This window comes from Odocoileus virginianus, chromosome 6, assembly GCF_023699985.2.
Source record: "Odocoileus virginianus isolate 20LAN1187 ecotype Illinois chromosome 6, Ovbor_1.2, whole genome shotgun sequence".
Lineage (NCBI taxonomy): Eukaryota > Metazoa > Chordata > Mammalia > Artiodactyla > Cervidae > Odocoileus > Odocoileus virginianus.
Window position 1 is genome coordinate 27,324,808 of NC_069679.1, and position 13,504 is coordinate 27,338,311.

General features: G+C 39.2%; 1 protein-coding gene across 18 annotated transcripts in view; it reads left to right on the top strand.

The window, feature by feature from the left end:
• The window catches only part of GANC (glucosidase alpha, neutral C), a 66,837-nt gene that overhangs the window by 7,853 nt on the left and 45,480 nt on the right, over positions 1-13,504 (top strand). For all 18 annotated transcript variants that reach the window (XR_002316412.2, XR_002316416.2, XR_002316414.2 and 15 more), the window contains exons 5-6: positions 5,379-5,506; positions 11,454-11,636. Coding sequence is in view for 15 of the 18 variants with exons in the window: in XM_020906783.2 (XP_020762442.2) it covers positions 5,379-5,506; positions 11,454-11,636 (311 nt within the window). In the remaining 3 variants the exon portion in view is untranslated. The remainder of the gene's footprint in view (positions 1-5,378; positions 5,507-11,453; positions 11,637-13,504) is intronic.

A 13,504-nucleotide genomic window follows, 5' to 3' on the forward strand; every position in this document is an offset into this window, starting at 1 on the left:
GAGACAGAACCAAGGTTCATTCAACCTTTTTCAGCTCACACTGTCATAACACTGGGTGTCTCAACAGACATTTCTTTCTCACAGTTGTGGAGTCTGGAAAGCCCAAGATCAAGGTTGCACTCCTGGGTGCCACCTCCTTTCTGTACAGTTGACGCTTGAACATATAGGTCTTAGTGGTACCGACATCCCCATGAAGTGGAAAATCCAAGTATAATTTCACAGTTGGCCCTTAGTATACATAATTTTGCATCTGCAGGTTCAACCAACCAACAACCATATGGTACTACAGTTTTGTTGTTGTTGGCCACCTCGGCATGTGGTCTGTGGGGTCTTAATTACCTGACCAGGGATTGAACCTGCACCCCCTGCAGCGGTAGCATGAAGTTTCAACCACTGGATTTCCAGGGGAGTCCCTGTAGTATTTATTATTGAAAAACTATTATTGAAAAAAAAATTCATGTATAAGTAGACTCACACAGTTCAAATCTCTGTTGCAGGGTCAACTGTATATTCACATGGTGGTGGTGGTTGTCGTTCAGTTGCTAGTCATGTCTGACTCTGCACCTCCATGAACTGTAGCATGCCAAGCTTCCCTGTCCTTCTCTATCTCCTAGAGTTTGTTCAAACTCATGTCCATTGAGTCAGTGATGCCATCCAACCATCTCATCCTCTGTTGCTTCCTTCTCCTCCTGCCCTCAATCTTTCCCAGAATCAGGATCTTTTCCAATGAGTCAGCTCTTCCCATTAGGTGGCCAAAGTATTGGCTCTTTAGCTTCAACATTAGTCCTTCCAATGACTATTCAGGGATGATTTCCTTTAGGATTGACTGGTTTGATCTCCTTGCCATCCAAGGGATTCTCACCTCAGCACCACAGTTAGAAAGCATCAGTTCTTCAGCTCTCAGCCTTCTTTGTGGTCCAGCTCTCACATCCATACATGGTTACTGGAGAAGCTATAGCTTTGACTATATAGACCTTTGTCAGAAAAGTGATATCTCTGCTTTTTCATATGCTGTCTAGGTTTGTCAAAGCTTTTCTTCCAAGGAGTAAGCATCTTTTAATTCCATGACTGGTGGAGAGAGAGCTTATTCTCTGGTTTCTTCCTAGAAAGGCAGTAATCCCATCATGACTTCACCCTCATGACCTCATCAAAACCTAGTCAGCTCCCAAGACTTCATCTCCAAATGCCATCACATTGAGGATTAAGGCTTCAGCATATGAATTGGAGGGCTGGATGAGGCAGAGGTGGGTTGGGAGATGGGAGAAGATGACACAATTCAGTCCTTAGCAAATATTAAGTTCCTGGGACACCATAATATTACAAAGTGAACTGAAGTGTCACCAGTGTGTTGCTTCTAAGTCAAGAGCCCTAGGTCTTTAAGAAAAGCTGGTTGCAGGTTCAAATGCCTAAGTTTTCACATAGGGTCTTATTTCTTATGAAATATTTGTCAGTATTTGACAAAGAAGCTTCCAGAAGAAAATCTTAAAGGCATTATCAGTAAAGCATTGACTGCTGTTTTAGAACTCCTTTTTCCCTGCTATTATTGATTTTTTACTTTCAGTCAAAATTTGACCTGGATTGAGAAACAGAGAATATCTACTCTTGTGACATCAGAGAAGGGAAATTTATGTTGTCTTCTGAAAGTGAAAGTGAAGTCACTCAGTTGTGTCTGACTCTTTGTGACCCCATGGACTGTAGCCTACCAGGCTCCTCCATCCATGGAATATTCCAGGCAAGAGTACTGGAGTGGGTTGTCTTCTGAGTATACCTAAAAAGCACTGTTATCGAGGCTATGTCATTGACCTGTTTTATGTTGCTAATTTTTGCTCTTTTATGACATAAATGACCATTTGGCAAAATGTTTGCTTTGCAGTCTATTTGCAAATTTTCACCAGAGACAACACTTCTAGCAGCTTTTACAAGAACAGGAGGAAATCTCTGAGCACCTCCATGAAATTACCCCTTGCCTCTTCATCTAAGCCTCATGAAAATGAGACTTTGCCCAACCAGCCACCTCCTCAGCTGATGAGGAGCAACTGCCACTTGTTATCCAGGATTGTTTCTGCAGAAATGGCCAGGAACAGGCAAAATAGTTTGGAATCTATCTAAGCAATCAGAAACACACCTGGACAGGCTAATTGTCCTTGGAGACAGGCTAATATCCAGTTTAACTTGCCAGTGTTCTCTGTAGAAGATCAGTGCTTACAACAAACCAATTGGCTGCAACTGAGGAAGGAGCAATAAGTCCCCTACAGCTATTTTAATGAACTCTTAAACCATTCTCTGAATCCTGGGAGGTCTTGACCAATAGCTGGAAAAGGTCCTTGCTCACTCTTCTGGGCCTTTTACGTTAGCTTTCCTTACAGTGTAGTAGAGAGACCTAGTGCAAGAGGAAAAGCAAGCTCTACCCATCAAGGAGTAGTTGATGAGGTCAGAATTTCCCTTGTTAATACCCACCACCATTTAAATATGTCTTCTAGGACTCATCTGTTAACTCAGTCACAGTCTCTGCTAGTTCTGGGTGAAATTTTATTTTTTAAATTTAATATAATTATGATAAATCTGCTGCTTGAATATACAAACAAAGATGTTTTTACCAGTGATTTTTTATAATTCGTCTATTTTTTTTCTTATAACCAAAGAAATAAAAACTAGACTTATGGATTGCAAACTACCAGGTTTTATTTTTATTGAGTATGGGAGAAATAAGATAGGAAATGGGAATTTATACTCTCCAGACTACAGAGGTGAGCCTCAGTGAAAAAACCAAGTAGAGACTTGGAGTACTAAAATGAGCTTCCGAAATGTATTCCTTTCTCTGATAATTTGTTTCACTTTCTCTGGTAGGAGAGATTTACATATCTTAAATGTTTCTAAGGGAGCAAAACCCATGCTGTCTCACCTTATTTAAAATGTTTAAAAGTTTTATGTTTCTTGTTTTCCATAAATCCATCTTGCTGCAATTTTTATTGCTGTTATCTATGTATTAACACTAAATAATTCTGATTTTAAGCAATCTAACTTATGTAACAATGTATTTTTCATAATTTTAAATCATTAATAGAGATTCAATAATTTGTTTGGATATTATTTTCTAATAAATGTCCAAACAAGTCTCTAGAGAGCAGGAATATTTAGAAATTCTCAATGTTTTAGATAGAAGGATATAACATTCACGTCCAGACTTTTGATGGCCAAGTTTTGGTGGAAGAAGTGGGCAATAACTGGCAGTTAAGAAGCCCAGGAAAGTGGTTTATAAACTGTCATCCACAGAGCCCTGAGGTTTCCGTGGAAGTGTCTCAGGACTCAATGCAGGGAGGGGAGGGGGCTCAAAGGTAGAGGCTCTGAGCTTCTTTCTGCTGTCTTCAACCCAAGTAGCTTTATTTATTGGATTTCTGAGAGTCCACTACTGTTAATTTTTTTTAAGCCAGTAAAAACAGATTTAAGGTTTAAGGAAATGAAGCTATGTTGATGAAAATAAAGAATATGTTGATGATAATAAGAGATAAGAATGAACCTGGATATTGACTTTGAAAAGGGTTACCTATTGGCAAAATTGGTTTGCTTAAGTTAAAATGAAAACAAAATGGGGCTTTGACACTGATATATATGTTTGCTTGCATAAGATCATATGGGAAAAGCAGGGTTATTGCTACTTTTTCTCCTATAATTAGGATTCTTTCCTAGGCTGTAGCCTCAAGAACAGAACATACCAGAAAAGTCTCTGGTTTAAAACATAAATTTTTAAAAGAAAGTTGTTTTACTAAAAATTGGAGGGTCTCTGAGTGCATAAACTGGATTCAATATTTGTTAATCACACATAGGCAGACAACCAGTGTGCCCTCTGCTTAGGATGTTCTTGCCCCATTTTTGCCTACCCAGAGTCCTGCTAATTCCTGAAGGCCCTGGTCAAGTCCTTCTTCCTCCAGAGAGATGCCCCAGACCCCTCTCCTTACAGTCATCAATATTCCCCTTCCTTGTCCTGGCACAGCACTGTCCTTGTCCTGTCTCAGTACTTATCATAAAATACTTTATAGTTACTACATACGTGTTCCATCTCCTCTAAATTGCACTCTCCCTAAGAGTTTGGCCATCCTTTTCACAGCAATCAGCACACTGCAATATTAGATTCCAAAGAAATGTTAGCTGAATTAAATTTGAGAGACTAGTGGAAATATATGTCTAATTTGGGAAAGAATACATAATCTAATAGGATTTCAGTCTTACATTTGAACACATTTTCAAATCTTAGAATCTTGGTGGCACACTTCAAGTAAATCAGATATACAAAAGAACATTAAGCATATAAGCAGTATTACGTATGATTGGGGGTGGAGGAAAGGGGGAGGTATTGGTCAAAGTGTACAAACTTCCAACTATAATATGATGAATAACTTCTGGAGATTTAATGTACAGCCTAGTGATTGTAGCTAATAGTTCTCTATTATATACTTGAAAGTTGCAAAGAGAGTAGATCTTAAATGTTTTCACCACAGAAAGGAAATGGTAATTATGTGACTTGGTACAGATGTTAGCTAATGCTATGGTGGTAATCAGTTTTGCAATTTATAAGTAACAAATCAAGGAACTGAACAACAAACTTATACATGTCAATTGTTTCTCAATAAAGCTGGGGGAAATAATTACTGATAACTACTGCATCATAACCCTATTTTATAATACGAATGTCTGTAAAAGAACTCACAGCCTATTTACCACTTATACCTGGTCACTCCTCAGTGTCCTATCACTGCTTAAGTGCCCTGACTATCTCAGGCAAGGTTCCAGTAACATCATTTGGGGGATTTTGTTTTGCTTTGATTTTGGTTTTTGCTGCTGATTTAATATTCTCCCGGCTTCCTATATCTACTTGCACCACATCATACCTGTTCTGCATTACCTCACGCAGCCTACCCTTCTTAGCTTTTCATTTAACAGACATTATAGTAACAATACATGGGGCTTCCCAGGTGGCTCAGTGGTGAAAAGATCCACCTGCCAATGCAGGAGATGAGAGTTTGATCCCTGGGTCAGGAAAATCCCCTGGAGGGCATGACAACCCATTCCAGTATTCTTGCCTGGGAAATCCCATGGGCGGAAGAGTCTGGTGGACTACAGTTCATGGGGTGGCAAATAGTTGGACATGCCTGAACAGGCATGCACACGTATAGCCCTAGAACACATAGGAGGTGTTTGTTTCTACTATAGGTAGAGCCAGGCAAGTACATTTATAGACCGGAGAGCCTTTTCCTTCATGATTGCCATTGTTCACCAATTAGCTTGCCCTGTAATAATGTAAACATAGTTTTCTAGTTATTGCAATTTGTAGAGCTGACCTAGGTAAGCTTTTGAAATTAATCTCATGTACGTGTTCCCAGGTTCCACTCCTGGCTGAAGTTTGTGGCATAGAGGGAAATATTTTCAGACTTAAAATCAATGAAGAAATACCCTTGAAACCCAGATATGAAGTTCCTGATGTCCTCACAAGCAAGCTAACCACTGTAAGGTAAGCCAAGAAACATGCTACCTGGCATATATCCTCAATATGTTCTTCTATCATACTTTGAGTAGCAGCTTTTGTTTGAGTCTCATATTTTGTGTTTCAAAGATATAACCATTTGCAAAGTTATTTTTCAGTTATTTGGGAATAAATTTATCCATTTTAATGTTATCCATTCTATATTCTCTTCCTCTGCCGTTTGACTCATCAGTACTTATTAATGAAGAGAAGCAGAGCTTCTGATCTCTTCTCTCCTCCCCACAAAGTAAAAAATTTGTCAACCAGACCCTGGGAGCAAGCAGAAGAGCTATTTAATTGACTCACTCAGATGAGTAGCAGGGCTCCAGGGATTGAAGGTACTAGCTGAACTCCCAATGCTTATAGTCATTTATACAGTTAGACAGACTCACTTTTAATTAACGGCAGTCTCAGAAGTCTAACATGTAATTTGACTTAGAGTCAGAGATAAATTAATAATAAGTTTCTAGGTGAAAAAAAAAGTCTTTGGGGATTAAAGGGTTTTTCATGTACCTGCAGAATCTGCCTCAGTTCTCAGCACATTTTCCTGTAGTATTTTAACTTGGTTCTGTCTGTGGATTTGTTATTTTCTTTGTATCATTTCACTAAGGGAATATGACATTATGCCAGATGCTTTAATTTTCACTACATCATTATCATAGTTTTATGTGGATTATTTTTCTATGAAAATCTAATAAATAGTTAATAAATTAAAAGGGTAAATTAATCCAGCTATGATAAACTATCATAAACTTAAAATATATCACTGAGCCATTACAATATGCCAAGAACTTAGGAGACACATGCGCACCCATGGCTGATTCACGTAGATGAATGGCAAAAACCACCACAATATTGTAAAGTAATTATCCTCCAATTAAAGAAAATAAATTTTAAAAAAAGAGACTATTCTCAAGGCTTTGCAGTTTGGCAAATGAGAGTGTGTATGTGTGTGTTTCTTCTTGGTCACATTAGTTTTTACTCTCCTGGACGATTCATTTTACTAGTAGATCTTTAACATTTTTACATCTATGTTCATAAGTAAAATTGGTCTGTAGTTTTCTTTTTCTGTGGTATCTTTGCCCAGGTTTTGGAGTCAGGGTGATATTAGCTTTGGGTAGTAAATATGTTATATTAGTTTCAGTTTTGCTTCTATTTCAACCTCTTTCTAGAGGGCTTTAGGCTACTGCAGTAACTAGAAAGCTAAAAACTGCATTTCTCCATTTCCCAAACTCACATGTAACTAGTTTCTGGTGTATTTTAGGTTCCATCGAGTTATCTTGATTTCAGAACTGAGTTTCCCATTTTGCTGGTATGCATTGGCAACGTGGGAAAACAGTGGAAACAGTGGCTGACTTTATTTTTCTGGGCTCCAAAATCACTGCATATGGTGATTGCAGCTGTGAAATTAAAAGATACTTACTCCTTGGAAGGAAAGTTATGACCAACCTAGACAGCATATTCAAAATCAGAGACATTACTTTGCCAACAAAAGTCTGTCTAGTCAAGGCTATGGTTTATCCAGTAGCCATGTATGGATATGAGAGTTGGACTATAAAGAAAGCTGAGTGCAGAAGAATTGATGCTTTTGAACTGTGGTGTTGGAGAAGAATCTTGAGAGTCCCTTGGACTGCAAGGAGATCCAACCAGTCCATCCTAAAGGAGATCAGTCCTGGGTGTTCATTGGAAGGACTGATGTTGAAGCTGAAACTCCAATACTTTGGGCACCTCATGCAAAGAGCTGACTCATTGGAAAAGACCCTGATGCTTGGGAAGATTGAGGGCAGGAGGTGAAGGGGACGACAGAGGATGAAATGGTTGGGTGGCATCACCGACACAATGGACATGGGTTTGAGTGGACTCTGGGAGTTGGTAATGGACAGGGAGGCCTGGCATACTGCAGTTCATGGGGTTGCGAAGAGTTGGACATGACTGAGTGAACTGAACTGAACTGATCTCCAGCTATAGAATGACTGTAGAGCCACTAGTTAGGGCAGTGGCTTCTTAATCTCTGGATTGCATCTAAGATGGCATGATCCTGGAGTCCAGCCATTGCCACATGAGCTTCTGTTTACCCAACTTCCTGTTTCCAGCTGAGAGAGAAGTTCTGTTGGTCTACAGTTATGTGGTATTGTCCTAAGGGTCATTACTGAGCACTCAGCCAGGAACCAGCTACTTCAAAACTTCCATGCTATTGTAAGCTCATAATTTCCCCATATTAAGTAATTTCCTTTCTGCTTAAAATGGCCAGAATTGTTTCCGCTATCTACAGTTGAATCTTAACTGACATAATTGTTGGTATCAGAAATGAATATAAGCAACAGATCCTCAAGAATTGAAACATGAGCTTAATTAGCTGATCTAGTTGTATCTGAAGGTAGTGAGGTTTTCATTAGACAATGTGATATTAGTGTTTGGGACTGAACACTACCCTCCCCCCAGACTCATATGTTGAAACCCTAAGTCTTTATACCTCAGAATGTGACTGTTCAGAGATGGGGCCTTTGAACAGTTAATTAAGTTACAATAGGGTCATTAGGGTGGGCTCTGATCCAGTGTGACTGATTGATGTTCTATAAGAGGAGACATTTAGGATTCAGATAACACAGAAGGATGGCCTTGTGAAGACACAGCAAGAGGACGGCCATCTTCAAGCCAAGAAGAAAGGCCTCAGAAGAAACCAAACCTGCTGACACTTTGATCTAGGACTTCCAGCCTCCAGAATTGTGAGAAAATAAATTTCTTGTGTTTAAGCCACCCAGTCTGTGGTAGCAGCTCTAGCAAACTAGTATAACTAGCAATAAACCACAGCATTCTCTGGCAAAGTCACTTAAATTACTACTGTGGTCACCTGAAATTGAGTGCCTATTGAAAGTATGGCTCTGGCAGACCAAGTGGTGGGGCCACAGCATCTCCTAATTGTCATACAAAATTGAAAACGCTGAGGTGGCCGGGTTGTTACTAATTTCACTGAAGAACTTAAAAGAAAACAGTAGTTTCAGGCCTTTAAATTCTTAGCTCAAGATATTGTCAGAAACCTAATAGGTTTCTATGACCATCTTACACATCTCTTATATGTATAGAGTCCTTGTAACTACAGAGTCCTTGTAGCTGAAAATCAGATACAGGGTTAGATTCTATGGTTTGCTGAATTGAAGTGTAAGTTGAATTCAGAGCTTTATCAGGTCTATGAATTTAGGGCATCAACTGTGAAAAGATAGGACTCCTCAAAATTGAATAGCAATATCTGGGAAGATTTGGATAACTCTGAGTACCTAAACCTCAGAATTCCACTGAGCCTCCCAGTTCAGCTAAAGACTCGCCCTCTCCTCTGATGAGGCTAGCATTACCTTGCTGGGACACTCCGTGTTGACCTCACCTGAAATATACTATGCCAGGGGATCCCAGTGCTCCCTGCACTTCTCTCCTACCCCCTTTCTCTGCCTCCAGATCCACTGTCAGAGTCAGACCCCAACATGCCCAGGGAACCTATTACAGTCGAACCCAGAAGGTACCTAAAGAATTAGAAGATTTTATATTGGCAAAAACCTGGAAAATAGGCATGGTAATGGTTTCTGAAGGACTCTTAGACTGGAAGGAAGCAACATAATTTTAGGATCATGCTAAATTTACTGAAATAAATCAGAATTCAAATTTGATATGCTATCTAGGACAGCTGAAAGAAGTTCTAATTATTTGCTTGATTGGCTAAGTATAATCTGTAGAGTCAGCTGTGGACTCTGCTGAATGAAGCTGATACCAGAAATTCCTTGGCATGGTGTAGAAGAAATGATTCATAGACTTAGGGAAATAGAAATGTTGAAGTGGGTATGTCATATGCAACCACCTCATCTAGCCCCTAACTCTGTTCTCCAAAGAACCCAAAAGACACTAGTCTTCACTGAGAAATATATTGGTGAGGTAACACTTGGAAAACATCATAGTGAGTTAATGTCTTTTCTGAGCTAGAGACAATGGTGGAAATGGTACCATTAAAACAGGGTCCCTGGTTTCAGTGGAAATGATGAGACTGTAAATAGCAGAGTCAAAGTAGTAGCATTTAGTTGTTGGAGACAAGGTGGACACGTTTCCTTAACATGCAGCAGGGCCTGTGTGGTACTCAGAATGGCCCAACCCTCAGGGCAGTGAACAGTATGTCAAAGAGTCCATTAGACTGAAATAGATGTGCTAAAGTCCTACTTGATAGACTAATCAAAAGAATTCTATTTAGATTTGATAAACAGTGAGACACAATCTCTCAATCAATGGAATTAGTTTCCAGAACCCAAGCATCTTACTTGAGGAGAAGGCCTAGAACCCATGGAGGAGGATTTTGCAAGGATATAATAAGATTATAACCGGTTCCTTCTAATCCTCCCTAAAGAGGCCTGTGACCATTTACCAGGGTAACTATGCACTGCTGCTGCTGCTGCTGCCAAGTCGCTTCAGTCGTTTCTGACTCTGAGTGACCTCATAGACGGCAGCCCACCAGGCTCCCCCATCCCTGGGATTCTCCAGGCAAGAATACTGGAGTGGGTTGACATTCCCTTCTCCAACTATACACTAGAAAAAGAAATATCTAGACCTAGGGTTTTAAGTGCTGCCTCTGAGCTTACATAACTCCTGGGGGATCTAAAACATTCCAGAAGTCTACCTGTCAATTGGGGGCTGATGGAAGTCAGGTGATAAATACATAAAAGTATGACCTTTCCATCTCACTGTGGACTGAGTGGATAATAACCCTATCTGTGTTATTTCCTCAGTTTCTGCATGTATGGTTAGAATGAGAGAAGTAAAAGAAAAATGTTTAAATTTTATGCACCAAAGTGTTTTCCTAGACTGTCCAGACCAAGGTAATAATAATGGTGATGATCAGTTCAGTTCAGTTACTCAGTCATGTCCGACTCTGCGACCCCATGAACCACAGCACGCCAGGCCTCCCTGTCCATCACCAACTCCCGGAGTCCACTCAAACCCATGTCCATCGAGTCGATGATGCCATCCAACCATTTCATCCTCTGTCATCCCCTTCTCCTCCTGCCCTCAATCTTTCCCAGCATCAGGATCTTTTCCAATGAGTCAGCTCTTCACATGAGGTACCCAAAGTATTGGAGTTTCAACTTCAGCATCAGGCCTTCCAATGAACACCCAGGACTGATCTCCTTTAGGATGGACTGGTTGGATCTCCTTGCAGTCCAAGGGACTCTCAAGATTCTTCTCCAACACCACAGTTCAAAAGCATCAATTCTTCTGCACCCAACTCTCACATCCATACACGACCACTGGAAAAATAATAGCCTTGACTAGATGGACCTTTGTTGGCAAAGTAATGTCTCTGCTTTTGAATATGCTATCTAGGTTGGTCGTAACTTTCCTTCCAAGGAGTAAGCATCTCTTAATTTCATAGCTGCAATCACCATATGCAGTGATTTTGGAGCCCAGAAAAATAAAGTCAGCCACTGTTTCCACTGTTTCCCCATCTATCTGCCATGAAGCAATGGGACCTGATGCCATGATTTTAGTTTTCTGAATGTTGAGCTTTAAGCCAACTTTTTCACTCTCCTCTTTCACTTGATAGCCAACATTTACTGAGCACTTACTATGTGCCAGGCACTGTGTGATCTCATTTACATGTGTGGCCTCGTTGAATCCTCAAAAAGCTATGTTTGTTCTCGCTTTTATCATTTCCACTTTACAGATAAGGAAACCAAGAACTGGAAAAGATTAACCTGTCCAAAGTTACACACCTAGTGCATGTTAGAGCTATGTTCAATCCAGGCTTTCTGACACCAAAGCTCACACTCTGAATTACAGCTTTCCACTGCCTTGTCATGCTATGTCACACGAATGTTGATTTACTAATTTGAACTGAGACTTGCACTGAGCCACGTAAACTTAGAACAATTTATTTTTCTCTCCCTGCCTTGTTTTCCAGGCTGACTTCTTGCCCAGGGGATACAGGCAGTCTGGTGTTGGCAAGTGGAAAAGGAGATCTAAAGTGTCACATCATGGCAAACCCATTCAAGGTCGACTTGGTATCTGAAGAAGAGGTTGTAATGAGCATAAACTCCCTGGGCCAATTATACTTTGAGCAGCTGCAGATTCCTCCCAAGCAAAGGTATTTTTACACATTACTTAATACATATAGAACTTAAAATCTGATTGTGACTATGTCTCCATAGAAAATTGATTTGCTTTATTTGTTAGAATATTGTTCTAAGAAACTTCATCTTTTCACCTGTACAGTCTAATGCAGGCTTGATGACAAAAGTTATTCCCAGACATTTGCAAAGGTGATACTCTTAACACATCCTATATTTTTGACTGATGACATTCTCTACCCTATACCTTCTAAAAAAGGACCCTGTTAACTTGATAAATGTTAATGTGAACTAACATGTCTTCAGAATTTCACTTTATCCCGCTTACAATAACATGAGTTACCTTAGACTTGAATAGTTGCCTAGGAATTTTCTGGACCCAACTTTGATTAAAGCTGTTTGAGTGTGGGTCACATGAATTGGAAGATAATCGTAGGAGATTTTCATCCATTTTTACCAATATTGTTTTTAAATCCTCCAATCTGTAGTTCTATTTTTATTCAAATAATGAACATCTTACATGAGCTTCAGAAAGCATTCAACATAGTGATTTTTTCCTGAGTCTCAGCTAATTTCTGTTTTTAAAGTTTATTGTTAAAATGTTCATTTTATCACAGAAATGTGTTCATTATATGCTAAATATAAAATATTGAAAAGAAGAAAAAATTAAAATACCCATAATCCTGCCACCCCTACTGTTAGTACCTTATGAATTTAATTGTTTACTTTTTTTGACTGAAAATACTAACAGCATAACAAATCCCTGTGTGTCTGTTATGTCTATTTTGTTGTTTATTTATATTAAGAATATTAACTTTAAAGCATTTTTCCTTTTAATAAACTCCTATTATTTTGTTTTAGGGGTGATTTCTAAGTTGGGCTTTTTAATAAAGCCCAGTAAAGTCTCTCTCACCATTTGTCCTTTGAGTTACCTAGTTCCGTGTTTGAAAGTAATCAATGTTTCCAGTTTTCTATGTATCCTTCTAGAGATAATTTATGCCTATATAGTAAAACTAATGTATTCTTTGTTTTTTCCTTTCCTGACACAAATGATACACATTATTCTGTACCTCCCTTTCTTTTCTTTAGCAATGTGGTAGTTTCTAACTTCCTTAAAGCAGCTACATCATTTCTATTATGCGATTACACTATACAGCTTCATTTAGTAAATCTCTACTAGTGGACTTTAAAGTCACTTATGATCTTGTTTTACAACTACTTACTTCATGACTAACCTTGTATATGTGTCATTTTGCATACATGCAAATATATCCATAAACCAGAGTCATAGAAGTATAATTTCTGATCAAATGGTTGTACATCTGTTATTTTGATAGATGTTTCCAAATTGCCTTCCATAGAGGTTGTGTACTAGTTTATATTTCTCTCATTTTTATTTATATTTGTGTTAGAAAAATTAGATTGTCCACCTAGGGGAAAAAATATAAGTTAGGTCTTAACCTCAGAACATTAGCAAAAATTAATTCCAGGACTTTCCTGGTGGTATAGTGAATAAGAGTCCACCTGCCAATGCAGGGGACACAGGTTTGACCCCTGGTCCAGGCAGATTCCACATGCCATGGAGCAACTAAGCCCATACACCACAATTACTGAGCCTGTGCTCTAGAACCCATGAGCCACAGCTACTAAGCCAGTGAGCCATAACAACAGAAACCCAGGCCTCTAGAGCCTGTGCTCCACAGGAAGAGAAGCCACCGCAGTGAGAAGCTCACACACCACAACAAACAGCAGCCCCGGCTCGCTGCAGCTAGAGAAAGCCCATTCACAGCAATGAAGATCAACTGCAGCCAGAAGTTAAAAATAAATAATTAAAAACATAAAAATAAGAGAAAGTATAGAATATTTTTAATTGTATTAGTGTGAT